We start from the raw sequence: 18,139 nt of genomic DNA on the forward strand, positions 1-18,139 counted from the left end.
CCCCACGGGGCGCAGGTCTCAGAGCGCCACACATCCTTCCGCTCTGGGGAAGATTTCGGCTGCGGGGTTTATGGCTGGTTTGGGGGTGGTCTCGGAGACCGCACAACCCCGTGCGCGCGGAACCCGCAAACACCGCACCAACAGCAGCCGAGGCGCGCGGCATCTGCCTCCGGCCCCGGCCGCAGGGCGGGTCCGTCATCCCGCAGCCCCCAGCGCCACGCCAGGACCGTCCCCAGGCAGTCGCTTTACTTTTCCGCTGCTAGCCCGCAGAAGCTGCGGCAAGCGCAGCCACCAAGCCCGGCGGCTGCTCGCTCGGCTGCGCCCCGCTGGCTGGGACTGAAACGGCCGCACCACCCGGTGGGCTCCAGTGTGCATGCGCACTGCTTTGGGTCTGGGGTCTGCGGAAGGATTTGCGCCTAGCGGCGATGTTGCCGCGCTGCGGTCGCTGGGAACCCGGCAAGGACGCACGGCGGTCCACGCGCGGATGACGGACCACGGCTCGCGACACACCTGCAGGGGTCGCGGCCAGCTGGCTGCCCGCACGGGTGCCCACCTCGAGCCGCAGCGGGCAGAGCGCCGCGGGCCAGATGCGACCGGCGGGGTCCAGCGCCCTGCCTCAGCACCAGGCACGGCGGCGCCCACACGCCAAGCCCTCGAATGCGCCAACCCCGCGGCGGGAAAGCGGACACAGCCGACCCCGGTACCGCGGGCGGCCGATCACCTCCGCTCGGCGGGTCCACACCCTCCCCAGAGCCAACGCCGAACTTTGGTTCAAACTTTGGCCACCTGCTCCTACGTGCAGGGGCTGCACCATCAGACCACCACGCACTCAAGGGGCCCCAACACCAGACTCACTGCCCTCTGACCCCGGCGCCGGGTCACCATTGGGTTGGGGTCACGCCAATCAAGGCTGCCTGGCAAATGAGCAGGGGCGTGGGACCGGAAACCGGATATGGGTGGGAGGTCCGATAGGGGGCGCCGCGTTGGAACGTCCAAAGAGGTCGTGCTCCGGGATGCCATCGGTAGGCGCGTGCATCGCGGCCAGGCCTGGCAGGCCCCAGCACCGCTCTCGCGGTGGGGTCACTCATGATGACTCCCCAGGTTGCGTAGGCGGAGAGAGGAGGCCAAGGGCTCCCAGGCGCCAACCCCTGGGCCAACCTGTGCAACAGAGGGGGCCGCCGCTGGCCGAGGCGAGGAGCGTGGCTTCCAGGCAGGGCCAGGACCCGAGGAGAGGGTTGGCTCCTCGGGTGCAGAGGGTCACCCAGGATGGAGAAAGAGCTAAGGCCCCGGGATGCTGAGTCCACACAGCTGGAAGGAAGGTCAGTGACGCTGGGGCCGCGCCCTGCCCCCGGGCCTGAGCTCACTCCCCCCGCCCAGCTCCGAAGGGTCCCACGATCTCGCTGTTGGACATTCTCGTGGGACCCCGCTGGTCCGTGTGCTTTCTAGTCTCATGGTTCTTGGCCGGGAGACCACGCATCGAGAGGATACGGTGTGGGCAGACACCAGTCCCCTCCTAAAAAGATGAAAAGGACCACCTCCCAGTGGGCGCGACCTTGAAAGTCTTGGTAGGGAAGATGGCGTTCCAATGGGCCGCCGTGGAGAACATGGCCGTGCATGGGGGTGGGGGCGGGGGAACAAAGCACCGCGCAGGTGCAAGGTGGGGCATGGCTGGGGAGCCGAACTGGCCACCTCAGCTGGCTCTGGGAGGCAGAGCAGGCAGAAGTGGACAGAGTCTCCTGGGAGATGCCATGGTGCTACAAGTGAGTAGCTACCTCTAGGAGAGGTACCAGCAGCTTGCAGGAGGTTCAGGGAGAGGGGTTGTATCCACAGGAGGCTGTGGCTGGCCATGACCTTCAAGGGAGAGCCACAGATGCAGAATGGAGTGAGGCTGGGGAGGGAGCGGCAGGGTACCCGAGGACCCGCCAGCAGTTCCGCGCCCCAGGGGCTTACGTCGGGACGGGGAGCCGAGGGGGCTGGCGTCACAGCACAGCTGGAGGAAGCAGGGCGGTTGGAATGGAGGTTTACAACTCATCTGCAAGGAAGGGTCTGGGGTTGAAAAGGCAGATAAAAGATCATCGATCCAAACTGGCTTTCATGCCCGTGCAGATGCAAGACCGCTGGATCGCTGGATTTTGGGTGAAACGCCCCGAGAGAGGAATCTACCTGGTGGTAGACTCCCACAGTTGGAGCGCTGGACAGCAAACAGGGAGACAGTCCAGGAGAGAGCAGGGAAGTTGGGAAGAGGAGAGGTGGGGGTGCCCCAGGGGAAGGGAGCCCCAGACCCGGTGCATGCAGCCAGGCTAGCCTGAGCTGGCGACATCTGGGGCCAGGTCACTGAGGCGTGTGTGTCTGCATCGTGGGATGCACGGTGGCACCCGTAGCATCTACCCACTAGATGCCAGCAGCATGCCCTCAGTTGAAACAACCAAAGACGGTCTCTAGCCTTTGCCAGCTGTGCTCTGGGGGTGGTCACCCCCACTTGAAAATTGCCACTAGAAGCCAAGAGTGGACCCTCGGGCTCGCTAGGAACTGCGTTAAAGGTAAATTGGCATCAGGAAGAATAAATCCCCGTATTTAAGCCTGATGTTTTCTTTCTGTTTTTTGTTTTTCTGTAGCAGCCGGCTACCAGAATGTGAAGACCCCAAGCCACTCAGGTGAGCAGGCCAAGAGTGGAAACCTCCTCCGTGCAGCAGCGGTGTGGCCAGATGTTGGAGGAGCCGACTCACTCCAGAGGTAGCCAGATGGCCTGGCCACAGGGACCTGAGGGACCTGCAGGGTAAGATCTGGGGCTGAGCAGCTCAGGGGTGGACGTAGGGGCTGCTTGGATGGGTTGCTGAGGGTTGGCCTTGACCTACAGAGGAGGGACACTGCTAGGAAACGCCATTACAACTGTGCGGCAGCAAAGGACCTCACCCCGGATTTCCAGTTCTGGGTGGGCTTCTATTGGAGGACACAGTCAACGTTTGACAGGAACGAGGGAGGGAAGTCAGTGAACTAACTGGTCCGTGTAGCTGGGGAGGAGGAAGTCAGGGGGCTAGTGTCTGAAAAGGCCGAATCAGGATGAAGGACCAAGACCCTGGCACACAGCCTGTCTTGCCAGGTCCGGCTGCAGGAGGCCATCTGGCCATCAGAGGAGAAGGGACGCTGTCAGCACGCAGCCAGTGGCTTCCTTAAAAAGAAGGGACTTCGTACACTTGCTGGACTTAGGAAGGGAAAGGGAATGGCTGCCCAGGTCTCGTGCACTGTGCAGCTCAGACCACGCGGCCTTCGTGTTCCAGGCAGTGAGCGGGGGCTTCTGTGAAGAAGTGATGCCCCGGGGGAAGGGGATTCTCCTGTTGACTCCCGCCTCTCCCACCCGCAGGGTGCTCCTTGGCAGCCCCCGTGCCCTGGGCCCCCCAGCTTACTCTCGGTACCGGCCGTGTGGACACCCCACAAGGCACACATCAGAGGCGGCACGGACTGTTTGTCCACTTGGATTTGGGGATTCTGATCTGCAGCTTGAGCACAGGGCGCATCCGAGTGTGAAGCAACTGCCTGGCAGCTTCCTAGGTTGGTCCCTGTAGCCCAGGCAGAGAGAGCAGGGTAGGCGGGGGTCTCGGAGGGAGCGGGCCGAGGCCAGCAAAGGCCACCCTTTTCTCTTCTCCTTTCCTGGTGGCGCTGTGAGCGTGAGTGTTGTGTTTCTGTGCATGTGTGTGGATGTATGTGAATGTGAGAGTGAATATGTGAGTATATGTGTGCGTGTGTTTCTGTGTGAATTGTGTGTGAGAGTGTGAACGTGTCAGTATGTGTGTGAATGTGTTTCTGTGTGAACTGTGAGTGAATGTGTGTGAATATGTGAGTGTATGTGCATGTGTGAGTGAATGCGTGTATGTGAGAGTATGTGTGTGCATGTGTTTCTGTGAACTGTGAGTGTGAATGTGTGAGTATGCGTCTGTTTCTGTGTGGATTGTGTGAGTGTAAATGTATGTGAGTTTATGTGTGTGTTTGTGAATGTATGTAAGTTTCTGTGTGAATTGTGTGTGTGACTGTGTGCTTTGTGTGTGAATGTGTGGGTGTATGTGTGCATGAGTGTATGGGTGTGGGTGTGTATGTGTGCATGTGAGTGTGCGTGTATGTGAGGGGAGGGCGCAGTCTGCACAGTTAGCCTCTCTGCAGCTTGTTCGTGTCATTAGTTGATTAGTTGTCAGTGAGTTTCTTTCAAATGAGGAAAGCGGGGGTCTTTTCGGCAGTGGTGAGGAGAGGCAGAGGCAGAAAGAACACAGAGGAGCTCAGACACCCCTGGGTCTCCGCCTCCCGGGGACAGCGTTTTCTGTGCTGACCGGGCAGCAAATAAGACCTTGCGGCTGTTGGGTGAATTCCTGCTCAGGGAGGCTGGCTGTGGCCGTCCTCCTCCTCCCGCACCTCTGCCAGGCTCGGCGGGTGGGGGCAGCAGCAGCCTACACCGTCTGCAGGGGGCTGCATAACCAGGCTGTTAGAGGCTAACGCCAGCCGAAGGACCGGGGCCTCCAAGGGATGCAGTGAGACACTGGCTTGGGGGCAGATGTGGGGCTGCTGTTCAAGATGCCAGGATCTATGCTTATGGAAATAACCTGCCTGCCTGGATTGACAAGCCCTCGCCATGAATTGAGACCCCCTCACTCCCCTCACTAGCCGTAGCTCTGCAGGTCTCTGCTCGGAACAGCCAGCACATCCCGTTTCAGCCGGGCAGGCTGCTGGCCGGGGGCGGGGGGCCCGTGTGTTCCCGACAGCAGCCTGAGTGTGCTGTGGGTTCCTTCTGCAGCCGAGCGTTTCCAGGGAAGTGGCCATTCCAGAACAGGTGCACAGCAGTGGGAAAGGGCCAGGGTGGGGGCTGGGGGGGAGGGGAGCAGGGAGTCCTGGAAGAGAAATTGGGCTTTAGGGGGAAGCTGTTAAGTGTCTGTCATCTGGTGGACCTTCCACCACTCGGGGGGCTTCTGGGCCACGCTGAATCCGAGGGGAGTGGTATATTCCACCTTACCCACAGCTGCACTTACCCAGAACACATTTTGCTAATGAAATCTAATTGAGACTGCAACATAAGCCAGGCCACTCAGGCCAGGTCTGGCCTGGGGGAGGCTGGCCGCCCATCGCTGCCCCTCATACTCCTAAGGTTTCAGAGTGGGGGTCTCAAAGACCAGCCTTTCCCTGAACAGACATCTAAGGCTTAGGATTTGGGTTCTAGAAGATTCCTAGGTTTTAAATCTTGAGGTTTGGTCGAAGCAGTTGAGGTACTTGTATGAAAACCGCACGGTACCTGTTCATCGCAGTTTCTGGGCCAGGTCCACTAGGAGACCCTGAAGGCGGAGGGGAGACCCTCAGTGGTGGCCTTCCAGTGCCTGCCAGGCTGGAACCCAGAATTCACTGCTCCCGTATCTGGGCATTCTCTTGCCTGCCCACAGCTTCCTGGCTTTTGCCATGTAATTCCCCAGAACCTTCTTTTTGTCTTCCTGAACCTGTCCCTACCCTCTGCCCACCCTGGCCTTTCTGATAGCCATGTCTGTGCCCGTCTGCACCACGCTCCCCCTAAAGGAAGCCCACAGGCTGTGTCTGAGCTTGAGGCTGGGAAAGCAGCCTCCCAGGTCCACCGGGGGACAGTTTGCAGGCAGAAGCTGCTGCGGCACCAGCCTCTCTCGGGTGTCCTGCCTGTGCTGGCCGAGCGACGGTGACACTTGGCCTTGGAGAATGAAGCCCCCGGGCTGTTTCCTCCAGCCTGTCTGCCTGGGGAATTGAAGTAGCTACTGGGGGGCTTTTGAAAAACCAAACCTGAGAGCTTTGGGGTGGAAAAAACAAAAGAACAAACACCACAAAAATTCACTGTATAAGGCAAAATTTGGATACCAACTTAATTTGACGGATGCAGTATGTTTTTGTTTTTTAAATGTTGTTTATCCCGTGCATTTGCACTGAAGGTAAAACTGCTCTGGGTATGTGTTTAAAAAAAAAGAACAAATGGGCTTTCCCAGGTGCTGCAGATACCTGTGGCCCAGCCGTGGCAGGGGCCAGGGAACAACCAGGGAGATAAAAATGTCTGAAAAAGCTCCCTGGCGGAGTGACAGTGGGGGCAGGGGGTGGGAGAACAGTTTCTGTAATAGCCGCTCCCTCGGCTCCCACCCCTGTCCCACAGCAGCCTCAACCACGCCCCCCGCTGGGGCTGGGGCCCTGAGATGCCGGCAGGGGTGCGTTCCCTACCAGCCTCACACCACCCAGAACACACTCCTCGCGGCGCTGCCTTCTGTCTGGTCAGTTTCTGAGATCTGGGCTCCATGAGTGTTTAGATCATGGATGGAGTCCACTCCAGGCTCCCTAAGTGAATGGCCTGTGTCCACTGGCACCAACAGCGGTCCCAGGCACATCTACTTCAGCTAGTTCCCTGTAGGGGAGACCCGGGCAGAGGCGGCGAGGCCGGCCCAGGGCTAGCTGCAGCCGGGCTGGCACACTGACCGCTGTCTCAGACGCCCCAGTGCCCCGCGTGTGGGGCATCCAGATCTAGGAAATGGGCATTCGTGTCAAGACCCCGCAGGACGAGAAACTCCCTCCCTCTTCTGGAACGAGGGGATTAAAGATGTAACTGGAGAATCTCGTCCCCTGTCCTGGGCCGCGTGGAGACACGTGGGCTGGCGCGTGACGTCACTGGCCTCTGGCGCGTCATCTGCTTTTATGATTGGTTTTGTTACGGGTCACCTTCCTGTTCAGACGCGCTTTGCCCACACCGTGGTTTCTGCTCGGTTTCCTCTCCATGGCTGCCCCTCTGCTTAGAGAGCAGTGGTACAGATAAATTCAGTAAAATTCAGCAGGTCATTAAAAACAAAGAGCAGCCCACTCCTAGCGCACTGAAGTTCCGGCTTTCTTGCTCCGTAAACCTCACAGCTGCTGACAGTGAAGGCTGACGGGATAGAGCGGGAGAGCAGGCTGGAGGCCCTTACAGAACCCTCTCAGAGACACAGGTTAAGTGGTTTGCAGAGCTGTAGGAGCCAGCTGCTGTCCGCTTGTTGACATCACACAACATCTGAACACTGCCATGTAATTTTCCAGCTCAGACTCGGTTACAAGTGCACCTCTGGCATGATGAACGCAGTCAGGGAGAATTCTACGTGCGCGGGCACCCCTGCCTGTCGCCCGCTGTGTCCTCCTCGCCCTCTCTATTGGAAATTTTATACCTTTGGTCTGTTACCTCTGTGGCCAGCTCTAAGATCTGCATTTTTGGAGCCCCACACTCCCTATGGGACTCCACCTCCGGGAAGGGGGCGAGCGAGCCCATTCAGATGCTAACTGCAGCCTAGCAGGGCGAGACAAAGAAGCCTGGGAGACCCGTCGGGTGACTCGGGAATGTTTGGAGACCTTGGTAGAAAAGTCTGCTAAAGGAAGGTGGCCGGAATAGGAGGGTCTGGGGCAGAAAGAGGGTCCCAGGCGTCTGCACAGCGAGCCCCTCTCCCGGGTGGGGGTGGGTCCTTTCTTGGGGGTGGTCAGTATTCCCATCGGTGGCTCTGTGTGGTCTCTAATGGCTTCTCACCCTGAGTCAGGGTGGGGGAAGGGAGCCGGGTGGGGGAGGGAGTTGCTGCCGCTGGGTAGCAGGTTTTCTCAATTGGGCTGTAAAGTGAGTATCCTCCCCTCTGACTCAGGTAATTTATGGAAGTCAGGTTTGAAAAACTTGGTTTATTCCCAGGTTGGGGCACCCCCTCCCCCCAGCTTACGGGCCTGGGGTGGGGAGCCTAAGCACCGAGCACTGTTAAACTTGCAGGACAAAGCTCACCTGGCCATGAAAACCAGGCCCGGGGAGACCGCTCCCCCACTGCAAAGCACTCCAGAAACGGGCAGGCCTCTCGCCCTGCTCCCTGGAAACCTGCTACCAGACATTCCCCAAGGCGAGACAGAAAACGGCACAGAAAGGAACGCGCCAGTGCCGACCTGAACAGAGCCCAGCTCGCGGGGCTCCGTTTCACTCGGGCAGGTTCCCTCTTTTAGCCCCAAACAGCTCCACCATCCCCTGGGCCTCCAGCCCTCTGACCCCATCAGCAGGCTGCCTACCCCAGGTTTACTGGGGAAGACCAGACGCGGCCGGCCCCGAGGCTCGGCCCCGCAGCCCACCCCAGGGAGGTCTGGGGTGCCGCGACCCCCGAAACACGGCGTAGTGCTGGCCTTCCGGCACGGCGCTTGTACCGGGAGCCTAAGGACTCCACCTTGCATTTCCAGCCACCAGGACACTTCAGTTTCCCCCTCCAAATCACTTTTATCAGAATAGCGTCAGCCGGCGCACAGCGAGACACACGCGCTCCAACAGTAACCCCAACTTCCAAATCGGCGAGATTCGTGTAAACACATTTCACTTACTAGTCTTTCCCCCCAGGACCGGCGAGAGACGCACCCTTCCCGCGCCCAAAGTGCGCCGCCGAATTGCAGCCGATTTTGTGCTGGGTCACGGAGCGGCTTCTCCTCCAGGTTACGATTCCAAACTTAGCTCCACCCGAGCTGAAAATGGCCGGAACGCGCGCGCCTCCCCTCTCCCCTCTCCCCTCCAGCCCCGGCCCCCTCTCGGCCGCCCTAGGACTGGCGCCAGATCCAACACCTTCCCCCAGCTCAGCGGGTGCTACGCTCCTTGGGGACGAATCGTGCCGCGTCCTGATGACGCGACCCCCACTCCAGCCAGTCAAGCCGGTACCTTGTTCTGCGTTCTCTGCGACCTCGCTGTCCTCTTAGCCCTCTCTCCCGGCTCCAGGCTTTGCGCAAACAGCCCTGGCTGGACCTCCCCACTGGAGCTGCATCCGGCCCCGCCGCCTTACCGGCTGCGCCAAAAGGTTGGCGATACCCCGAAGTGATCAAACCCTCGCAGTCAACCCAGGTAGCCCGGAGGGGCACCTCCGAAGGTCCCTGTCCCTCCTCCGCCTGTCCTCCAAGCACCAGTGGCTCCCGGGGAGCCGCCGGCTCTGGGGCGCACGAGCAGGTGCGCGCGCTTTTACGGCCGTCTCCAGCCCTGTGAGCGCCCAGAGGTGGACTGTGGTGGGTAACACTGCCGCGCCTCAGCCAGGGGCGCTGGCGCCTAAGTCCCGCAGCTCCAAATTGGCGCCGCCGGGACCTAGGCTCCAGGCTCCGAGCCGCTCAGGCACGGCGCGCGCCTGCGACTTCCCTGCCGAGCCGGCAGGCTCCGGAGTTCTCGCCCAATCGCGTTCCGGTTACTTTTCGCACATTGCAACAGTGTCGCTACAGCGCGGCTGCTCGCGAATCGGGAAAGTTGGCGCGCGCGCATCTCCGAACCACAGTTCGGGCAGCCGCCAAAGCCAACTCGTTTGAGACTCACATTTCTAGGAGTGAAAAAGCGTAAAACAGTGACTTACCGTGCCGTTTGGGCGTGCAGGTCTAAACCTGGGACGCGCTCGGCGTCGGTCGCACGTCGGAGGGGCGCCCGCTCAGAGACCACAGGTTGTCTCCAGCCAGGCGCAAGGAGCGCCTCGCCGTCCGACAAGCCCTCGGCCTCCGGGGCGCCCCCGGTGCGCTGGGGAGGTCTGGGGAGCCCTTGCCACCCCGCCCAGACTCCGCTCGGGGGAGTGGAGCCCGCTCTTGCCACCTTGCTCCCGCCCCCTCCCGAGCTCCCACGGCGCATGCAGGCTCCCGGGTTAGCGGTGGGCAGCTAACCTGAATCCATGAAAAGAAGGAGAATCTGGACGGCGTCCTCCATTAGTGACGCCGGATGGGGATGGACCCCTTTCTGGAAGGGGACTCCGGGGACTGGTCGCGGCGGGTGGGCTTCTTGGGTCGGCAGCGGCGCTGCTGCTTCTTCTCTTTGGGCTCCTGTGGTTCTGCGGGGTCGCTCCGACTCTCGGCCGCGCGCCCGGGCTCCTCCCCCTCCCTGGGGTTGGGGGGCTGCTGAGCGCTGGGGCTCCGCAGCTTCAGAGCCTGCAGGCGCTGGGTGAGAGACTGGTTGAAGGCGGAGCCCTTGGGCACCGCGGGGCCGCGCTCGTCTTCCGGCTCGGTCTCGGGCTCGGTGGCGGGGGCGGTCTCGGGCTCGGTCTCGAAGTCGGTCTCGGACTCGATTTCCGACTCGGACTCGGTCTCGCTCTCGCTCTCGTAGTCGAACTCTTCTCCCTCGAACTCCAGGCACTCGGGGAGGGACAGGTCGACGTGTGCCTCCTCGTGCTCGTGGTCGGATTCGGACTCGGGGGACTCAGGGAATACCTGGGCAGCGGTGCGGTGATGGGCGTTCAGGAAGCTGCGGCGCTGGGCGGCCGCGCGCTGCTGGGCGCGGGCGCTGGAGGTGGCGAGGGCGCGGAGGAGCGCGATGGAGCAGGACAGCCAGAGGAGTGCCGTGGCCGCCCGGCGGCCTATGGGCGGGCACAGGTCGTTGTAGTTATGGCGAGCTCGGCGCCACTGCTGAGCCCGGGACCTCCGATCCATTCTCTTAGGCGCACACCGGGAAGCCGACCCGCTCTCTGGCTCTGCAGAAAGCGGCGCCGAGGCGCGAGGGCTGCTGAAGCGGAAAAAAGGTACACCTTGGGAGGTGAGGACCCGAGCCCGGGGTCCCGGTCCCCCCTCGGCTCGGGGAGAATCAGGGAATACCTACCGTCCTGAGCGCTTGGGAACTTTCGAGAGCTCCGCGCCTCCGCTTGCCTGTGGGAGCAGAAAGCAGGAGTGAGAAAGGGGAGCGAAGGGCCGTCTGCCCGGGCTCCTCTCGCTGTCTCAGACTCTGCAGTCTGAGGCTAGAGAGAGGCGCCTCCGCCAGTCCTCTCGCCGGGAGAGGGAAGAGCAGACTGAGGCGAGACGCGGCTGGGCGCTGAGGTCCTAAAGAAGTTGCGCGCCGGACTTGCGCCGGGCATGTGCAGTAGCGAGGTGGGGGCCGCCTCCCTGGGAGCTGCGCGGTGGCGCAGACCCTAGCGGGCCGGCAGGTGGCAGGAGGGAACCTTGTTTGGAAGGGTTTGGGCGAAGCGACGGGCGAGGGGCCCAGCGGGTGCCGAGAGGCGAGCCGGCGCGCCACAAGTCAGGGTACGTGGGCAGCCGCGCGCGTGTTCCCCGCGGCTCGGTACCCTCCCCGGCTTCTCCGGGTTGTCCGTGAAATGAGCCCCGTCTCGGAGCGGCAGAAAACCAGACCGCAAAATTGTCCAGGATTCGGGGGAGTGGGGGTCTACCCAGCAGGGTTAATGAGCCGGCCCCCCAAGCGGTTTCCAAGGGCGGAATGGTTTGGGCATGGCAACCTCGGGCAGTCATTAATCAGATCCATTGCACTGACTAATTAGAGATGCTTCCAAAAAAAAAATGCCCGGTGCAGCCTCAGCTGGCTGGTTCCCTCACCCACGGCTGGGCATCTCGCCTGAGAAGGGTCCTGGCGATCTTCTGGTGGTCGGTCCTGAGCTCCATGTGCCAGGCACACACCTGAGGCCAGCGGACAAGGAGAGATTTTCTCAGCTGTTAGCCCACACAACCACATCTGTGCCCCTGGGGGCTCTGATCTGCTATCCTAGGACCCTCACTGGGTACCCCCGAAAGCTGTGTCTTAGGTAGGAGTCCAGTCAAGGTAGTTCATTCAGCTGATGCCCAGTAACGCCTGGCACAGGCCAAGCTCTGTTCTAGGTGCTGAAGCTAGAGTAGTGAACTGAAGAAGATACTTAGGATGGATGTGTGGTTCTTGGAAGCACGGAGTCCTCCCGAGTGCCCCCTTGCCGGCCAGCGTGAGTTCTGCATGAGAGGGTGGTTGGCTCAACCAGAGCGCTCAGGCTAGGGGGCAGCCGGGTACCAGTAGATCCGCCGTGCGACCCTGAAGTCCTGCGAGGTGGAGTCAGCCTTCCCCGGGGGCTGGCGGGGAGCCAGGGAGGCTGGGGAGGAAGACCTGAGTGCGTCTCCTCCGGCTTGCCCTCGCTCTGGGTGAGGCGTGAGCCTCTGGCCACCGTGCCAAGTCCCTAGGTGGGAGGCTCAGGACAGTGCCTTCTTCCTGGGCGCGTGGAGCACCCCACGCTCGCTTCACTCCGTGCACGGCTCAGACGGGGCTCGCCCTTCGGAAGTGCTTTGCAGACTTTCCCACCTGGAGCTCTTTCCTGGTGGCCAGCTAGCCGTCCTGTGCCCGGTGGAGCCTGTCCTCACACCTCAGTCAGGCCCTCACTGGCGCCCACGTGGAGGGCTCAGCCCTCAGCCGCCTGCCGCCCTGCTTCTGGCTTTGCTTGGCTGCAGCTGCCTCGCGTCTGTGTTCTGCGGGGTCGCCTGCAGTGTGGAAACACTGATTGGTCTAATGGAGTGGGATTGATCTGACATCCCCGTGAAGGAGCGAGCGCTGTGTTCCAGAGGCCTGGTGGACACTTCCCAGGGCAGCGGACAAGCACCTGCGTGGTTCTGACCGCTGTGCGGGACCCTGGACAGGGCGTGGGAGATGTGTATGTCAAATCCCAGCCCTGACTAGCAGTGTTGTAAGGGCGTCTGCTAGCTTGACTGCCCATGTTCTTCCTTTCAGGCACCCAGTTCCACCGACAGAGCGTGGAGCTGATTTCAGGACACGGCGGGGGGATCTGGGAGGTGGGCGCTGGTGCCCGCTGCCAGCAGCGGGGGGGATTCTGAGCCTTCCGTGTGCCTGGGGAAGTGCCTGCGTTTCAGGTGCAGTGCTTTCTGCCTGGGACGGAGATGGCAGCCCAGAGCCACTCCAGTGTAGCTCACAGAGATTGCCTGCGTTATTAAAAATGTACATTACATAATGCATATTTTTGGACTAGAATCTGCATTAGCAATGCTCTTTCTTTGCAAGATGCATTTTAATTTTAATCAGCAAATGAACATTTAGCCAAGCACTGCGTTCTCAAGCCCCACTGATGTAGAGTTACAAAGACGTCTTGGTGTGCATGCGACGCGGGCTCCAGGAGGGGCGGGGGCACCGCACTGCGATGCTGTTCCATCTCACACTCAGTGCCGAGGTCGAGCCAGTGGATCTGTGCAGGAAATGCTCTTTCAGATGCATGACGTGCATGACTTTGAACAGTGCTTGCTGCAGAGTGAATTTCAAAAAGGAGCAAGCGCGTGATGAACGACCTCAGTTGTTACCAGGGGCTCGCTCTGCCCGCTGTCACAAAGTGTGCGCACGTGTCACCTTCGGGGCCGTGTCGGAGGAGGGCTGCTAGACCAGCCGGACGGCGAAGAGCGGCTTCCCGTCCACTACAGTGTCGCACAGTAAACTGGACGAGTTGTGAAGAATACTGTCTTCAACCGTGTGGGCTGACTTCATGCGGCCCAGAGAGCAGCGTCAGAGCCTATGGCGGTAGCGACCACAGGCAGATCTCAGCTCACCCCAGGGCAGAAGAGCGTCACGGTTAGAGCTGTGAAATGGATAGGCCGTCGGGAGACTGTTGGCTCCTCGTCAGAAGCAGTGTTAAATCACAGGACAGATGACCACACGTTGGAGATGTTTTCCATGGTACTCAGGAGCTGCTTCGAGCTGGGACTTGATGCCTGCCAAAGTTCTTTTCAGCCCCATTCTGATTCCATGAAAGGCATCCAGAGACTGTGGGAAGGGGCTGGGGGGCCGAGCTGCCGCACACGATCTCTGGACCCTGCTTCTATTCTGGAAGCACTTGAACGTGCGAGGGGCTTGGTGACAGAAAGGAATGTTTAGTGGCTGTGTCAGGACATGGACCAACACGGACCAACAGGTGCGCGGGCTGTCTGTAGAGCTTTCATAACCGGGGCAGGGGCTGGAGGCCCCGGGCTCCACAACTTGTGGGAGCAAAAAAATTAGATTCCTCGAGTAATTACAGCGGCCCTCTCCCCCTCCCCTCCAGAGCCACCTCGGAAGTTGGCCACTGAGCAGTCACAGACCGCGTCCCTGCCGTGACCAAGACTTCCCGCACCGGGCAGAGCCGGAGCTGACGGAGGCTGAGCGGTGCCCGCCCTCCAGCAGCACGCGCCTCGGTAGCCATTTCCCCACCAGACAGACAGACAGAGGAGGGAGGCCGCATCACAGGGTCCGAGGGGCAGTGCATCTGAGAGAGATGTGCGTCTGATCTGGCCTGACACTGGGGTTTTTCACTGGGTTTTTCAAAGCCCACGAGAGGATCGCTTTTGGTGTACCCACCCCTGTGCGCCTTCTTTGTGTGAAGCCACGTGCTGGTGGCTTGGGGGAGATGGAAGGTGGACATGGGCCACGGTCACGGTCCCGGGACACCAGCGGTGTTCCAAGATGAGACTCAGGATGAAGGTGGGTGCTGCTGCCCGTCGCTCTTGAATCTGCTGTCTGGGTGATCACTGGGAAAGACTGTTTCTGGGAGACGGAGAGCTTTTCAAAGTTTCCTTTGAACAGAAATGAATTCAGGGAGCTCGAAGTGTCCCCCGCCGCTCACTGTGACAATCAGCCAGAAAGGCCCACCCCACTGAGAGCGCGGCGCTGCCCCTGCCGCCTGCCGCCCAGCAGGACCGGGTGCGGGGCGGGCACGTTCGGCCCCTTTCCCGGGTGCTATTTTGCTGGTATTCAGGCCGCCTCTCCCCCGCCGCAGCGGTGAAAACCGGAGCCTTGATTCTGTGGTTCGGGGGAATGCTCTCTGGAGCTAAAAGCGCACAATAGGAGGGAAGTAATCATCTCCTTTGACCTGGCTGGGTTGCGTCCAGGCCATCACTGAGACACAGGCCCTTATTTGTGCCATTCTTTTCGAAAGGGAGACAGGATCAGAAGTGAGCCGTGCTCCCGTGCGCAGAGAGTGTCGGGAGTGGTCCAGGGGTGCCTGTCCTCGCTTCGCTGCGCTCTGGAGGGGCTCCTCAGTCCTGGTGCCCCTCCCTCCCCCACCCTGGCCTCTCTCCGCCATGGAAGGAGTGACTTCTGGACTCCTGAGCCAACAGGAACGGTGTGGAAGCTTCCTCACACAGATGTAGCCATGAATGGGTCCACCTGGGACGTGGTGTCTCCGAGCCTAGCTCCCCTGGGGTTCCTGGGGTGGTCCCCTCCCCAGCCTTGCTTTGCCCTGTACAAGTGGGGCCTGGGTTCTGCCTGCCCACCCTTGACTCGCAGCTGCCTTGGTTCTTTGCCACGGTCGTCTGAGACGTCGATGCCCAAAGATGTCTCCAGGACAGGTGATGCTGGGCTCAGGTGTCCCCCGACCCTGCACACGAGCTCACACGAGCTTCGGCCTGTAGCCGGCGGGCCGTAGGTGGAACCCTGCTGACTGCTGGGAGCAGCCTCGGCTCGGGCCCTGTCCTCGATTCACCTCTCCCAGACATCCCACCTCCTCCCAGCCACCAGCACGGCCGAACCGAGAGCAAGTCCAGGTTGTTTTCCTGTGCTCTGCTGAGGATCCGACTCAGCCCCTGGGCCTGGGGGAGGGCGCGAGCCCAGAGGGGCCAAAGCCTCAGTGGTGTCGTGGTCCAGGCGCACGCTCGCAGCAAAGCTTCCAGCTCAGGCTCTTCAAACTGTGATTAGACCAATTGTAGATGTCTAGTCACTGCAGCTCCGTAGATGGGGACCATTTCTATATGTGCAGAGTGAAGTGGAGAATTGAGGCAATTATCTTCAGGCAAATGAGTCTGTAATCAGTCCATCCTGATAACGGGGGAGCCGCCTCCGCCGCAGCGCTGCCCCTACGGAACATTCCAGGGTGTTTGTTATTTTCACTTGGCTTTGTTTTCCCCAGAAGGCAGTCCGGGGACTGCGTGGTCCTGGCCGGTGCAGGCATCAGGGCGTGTGGCTCAGCACTGTAGCCAACCCCGGGCCTGGCCTGGCGTCGTGGTGCAGGGGGTTTGGCCCCATTTGAGCACCGTTTCCAGTCCTGGCTGCTCTGCTTCCACCCCGTCCAGCTCCCTGCTAATGGCCTGGAAGGCAGCAGAAGACGGCCCAGGAGCTTAGGCAAACCCTGCCACCCGGGTGGAGCTCCCGGCTCCTGACTTCGGCCTGGACCAGACCCAGCTGGTGTGACCATTTGGGGAGTGAACCAGTGGATGGAAGAGTTCTCTACCCGCCCATATTTCAAAAAAATACATGTCTTTTTTTTTTTTTTTTTTGAGATTTATTTTATTTGAAAGGCAGAGTTACAGAGAGAGGTTTCCTATCTGCTGGTTCACTCTCCAGATGGCCACAATGGCCAGAGCTGTGCCAATCTGAAGCCAGGAGCCAGGAGCTTCTTCTGGGTCTCCCATGTGGGTGCAGGGACCCAAGGCCTTGGGCATCTTCCACTGTTTTCCCAGGCCATAGCAGAGAGCTGCATCAGAAGTGGAGTGGCCGGGACTTGAACTGGCACCCATATAGGATGCCAGCACTGCAGATGGTGGCTTTACCTGCTATGCCACAGCTGTGGCCCCAAAATAAACAAATGTTTAACAACAGCAAAGAACGCTGTCAACCAGTCAGGAGTATGAGGGTTGATCTGGACCGGTTTGTAGTGAGGTCGGGATGCATCCCACTGGCCTGCCCTCTGCTTCCCTCTGGTGAACACTTGGTGTCCCCTCCAACCTTGTCTTTTTGGCCTCTTTTCTTAGGCATAAGAACCCTAGTGTGAAGGGGCCTGCACTGTGACGCAGTGGGTTAACGCCCTGGCCTGCAGCGCTGGCATCCCTTATGGGCGCAGGTTCGAGACCCGGCTGCTCCACTTCCGATCCAGCTCCCTGCTATGGCCTGGGAAAGCAGTGGAAGATGGCCCAAGTCCTTGGACCCTTGCACCCACGTGGGAGACCGGGAAGAAGCTCCTGGCTCCTGGCTTCAGATTGGCCCAGCTCCAGCTGTTGCGGCCATCTGGGGAGTGAACCAGCGGATGGAAGACCTCTCTCTCTCTGTCTCTCTCTCTCTGCCTGCCTCTCCTTCTCTTTCTGTGTAACTCTTGACTTTCAAATAAATAAATAAATCTTAAAAAAAAGAACCCTAGTGTGGGCCAGGTGACCCCGAGTTTCCTCTGATGCTAATGATTCCTAGCAGGGCCCGTGATGGACAGACAGGCCACGTGAGGAGACACCACGGAATTCAGGGAAACTGCAAGAAAGGCCTCAGAACCAGGGCCTTCCTCCTCCTCCTCCTCCTCTGCTGTTCCGGTAAAAATCACCAGAAGCTGGGCGCTGTCCCCGTTGTCGTCAGTCCCTTCATCAGGCAGCTGTCTGCCCCTCCTCAGCTCCTCACCCAGGACGAGGAAGGAAGGGCAGGAGGAGGCGTTGCCTTCCTCCCCACGCAGGCGTGGGGGTGAGATCTCCCCTCAGCCAGCACCCTTGGGCGGTACCCTGTGCAGGGCGCCCAGGCGCCCGCAGGAAGTCCAGATGGTGCCCCCTGGCACAGGTGGCGCAGGACCCCTGGTGCAGGAGCGGCACCCTCACGCTTCCCTCTACCTCCCAGCAGGACGGGAGAATGCAGTTAACTCCACACTGGGCTCTGGGCCCTCCGTACTCCAGGAGTGAGGTGGGGTGGGGAGCTCGAGGTGAGCCCTGGAAAATACGCAGAAATCCGAGAGGCTGTCGTCTGTCCCACCCGGAAGCCTTCGTCTTCCTCTAAATGTTTTTGACAGTGCTCGGTCCGTTAGAGACGCAGAGCAAAGCACCACCCCTCCTGCCCTAGGACCGTCTCACCGGCAGTGGACAGGGGGCTCGGATGGGCCCCTCTCCATCCTTAGAGCCAGGCACCCTCGAAATTCTGAGCTCGCCTGTCTGCTGTTTGTGGGGTGACGGCTCCCCCAGGGCCTCGCCGCAGCGGGTGCGCAGCCTTCATGTGACGACCGCTGTTTTCGACTGTGTTTCGGCTCTGCTGGGTCAGTGCCTCCCTCGTGTGCATTGTCTCAGAATTCTCTGGTAGTTTTGCCCATTTGTTTTTCTGTGTGAATTTAAGAACCATTTTTATCAAGTTTCAGACATGACCTTGGTGGTACTTTGACTGGAATTGCATTCAATCTGAAAATTAAGTTGAGAAATATTGTTGTCTTGTCTTTTCTGCATTTAGTCTTCAGCCAAAAGTGTGACACCTCTCTCATTTTTTCATGTTCCTGTTTTTTCCCATTAAGAGTTTAGTGTTTTCCTTATATAATTTTAGTATATACCGTATGTGGAGTTTGATATGGAATGCGCTGTGGTGGAGCGGGTTAAAGCCCCAACCTTCAGCACCGGCATCCCATGTGGGCGTCCGTTCGAGTCCTGGCTGCTCCTCTCCCGATCCAGCTCTCTGCTGTGGCCTGGGAAAGCAGCAGAAGATGGCCCAAGTCCT

At 60.1% G+C, this 18,139-nt stretch overlaps 2 protein-coding genes and 1 long non-coding RNA gene across 5 annotated transcripts in view; 1 reads left to right on the forward strand and 2 right to left on the reverse strand.

Annotated features, from left to right (window-relative positions):
- Positions 1 to 9,777, reverse strand: part of GNAS (GNAS complex locus) — a 59,894-nt gene extending 50,117 nt beyond the window's left edge. Inside the window, exon 1 of one of the 3 annotated variants that reach the window (XM_051835061.2) lies at positions 9,646 to 9,777. In XM_051835061.2, coding sequence (XP_051691021.1) covers positions 9,646 to 9,688 — 43 coding nt within the window. In that variant the 5' untranslated portion in view covers positions 9,689 to 9,777. The remainder of the gene's footprint in view (positions 1 to 9,645) is intronic. The other 2 variants (XM_070051655.1, XM_070051654.1) reach the window with 2 other exon arrangements.
- LOC100346323 (neuroendocrine secretory protein 55) overlaps positions 1 to 10,404 on the reverse strand; it is a 51,813-nt gene extending 41,409 nt beyond the window's left edge. The window contains exon 1 of the mRNA XM_002721803.5: positions 9,646 to 10,404. Within this exon, the coding sequence (XP_002721849.2) occupies positions 9,688 to 10,404 (717 nt within the window). The 3' untranslated portion in view covers positions 9,646 to 9,687. The remainder of the gene's footprint in view (positions 1 to 9,645) is intronic.
- LOC108175622 (uncharacterized) lies at positions 405 to 17,712 on the forward strand. Its single transcript, XR_001792311.3, has 3 exons — positions 405 to 1,319; positions 2,616 to 2,776; positions 16,441 to 17,712. It is a non-coding gene; the product is annotated as an uncharacterized lncRNA (long non-coding RNA).
- The last annotated feature ends 427 nt before the right edge of the window (positions 17,713 to 18,139 follow it).

Source organism: Oryctolagus cuniculus, chromosome 11, assembly GCF_964237555.1.
Source record: "Oryctolagus cuniculus chromosome 11, mOryCun1.1, whole genome shotgun sequence".
In the NCBI taxonomy this organism is placed as follows: Eukaryota; Metazoa; Chordata; class Mammalia; order Lagomorpha; family Leporidae; genus Oryctolagus; species Oryctolagus cuniculus.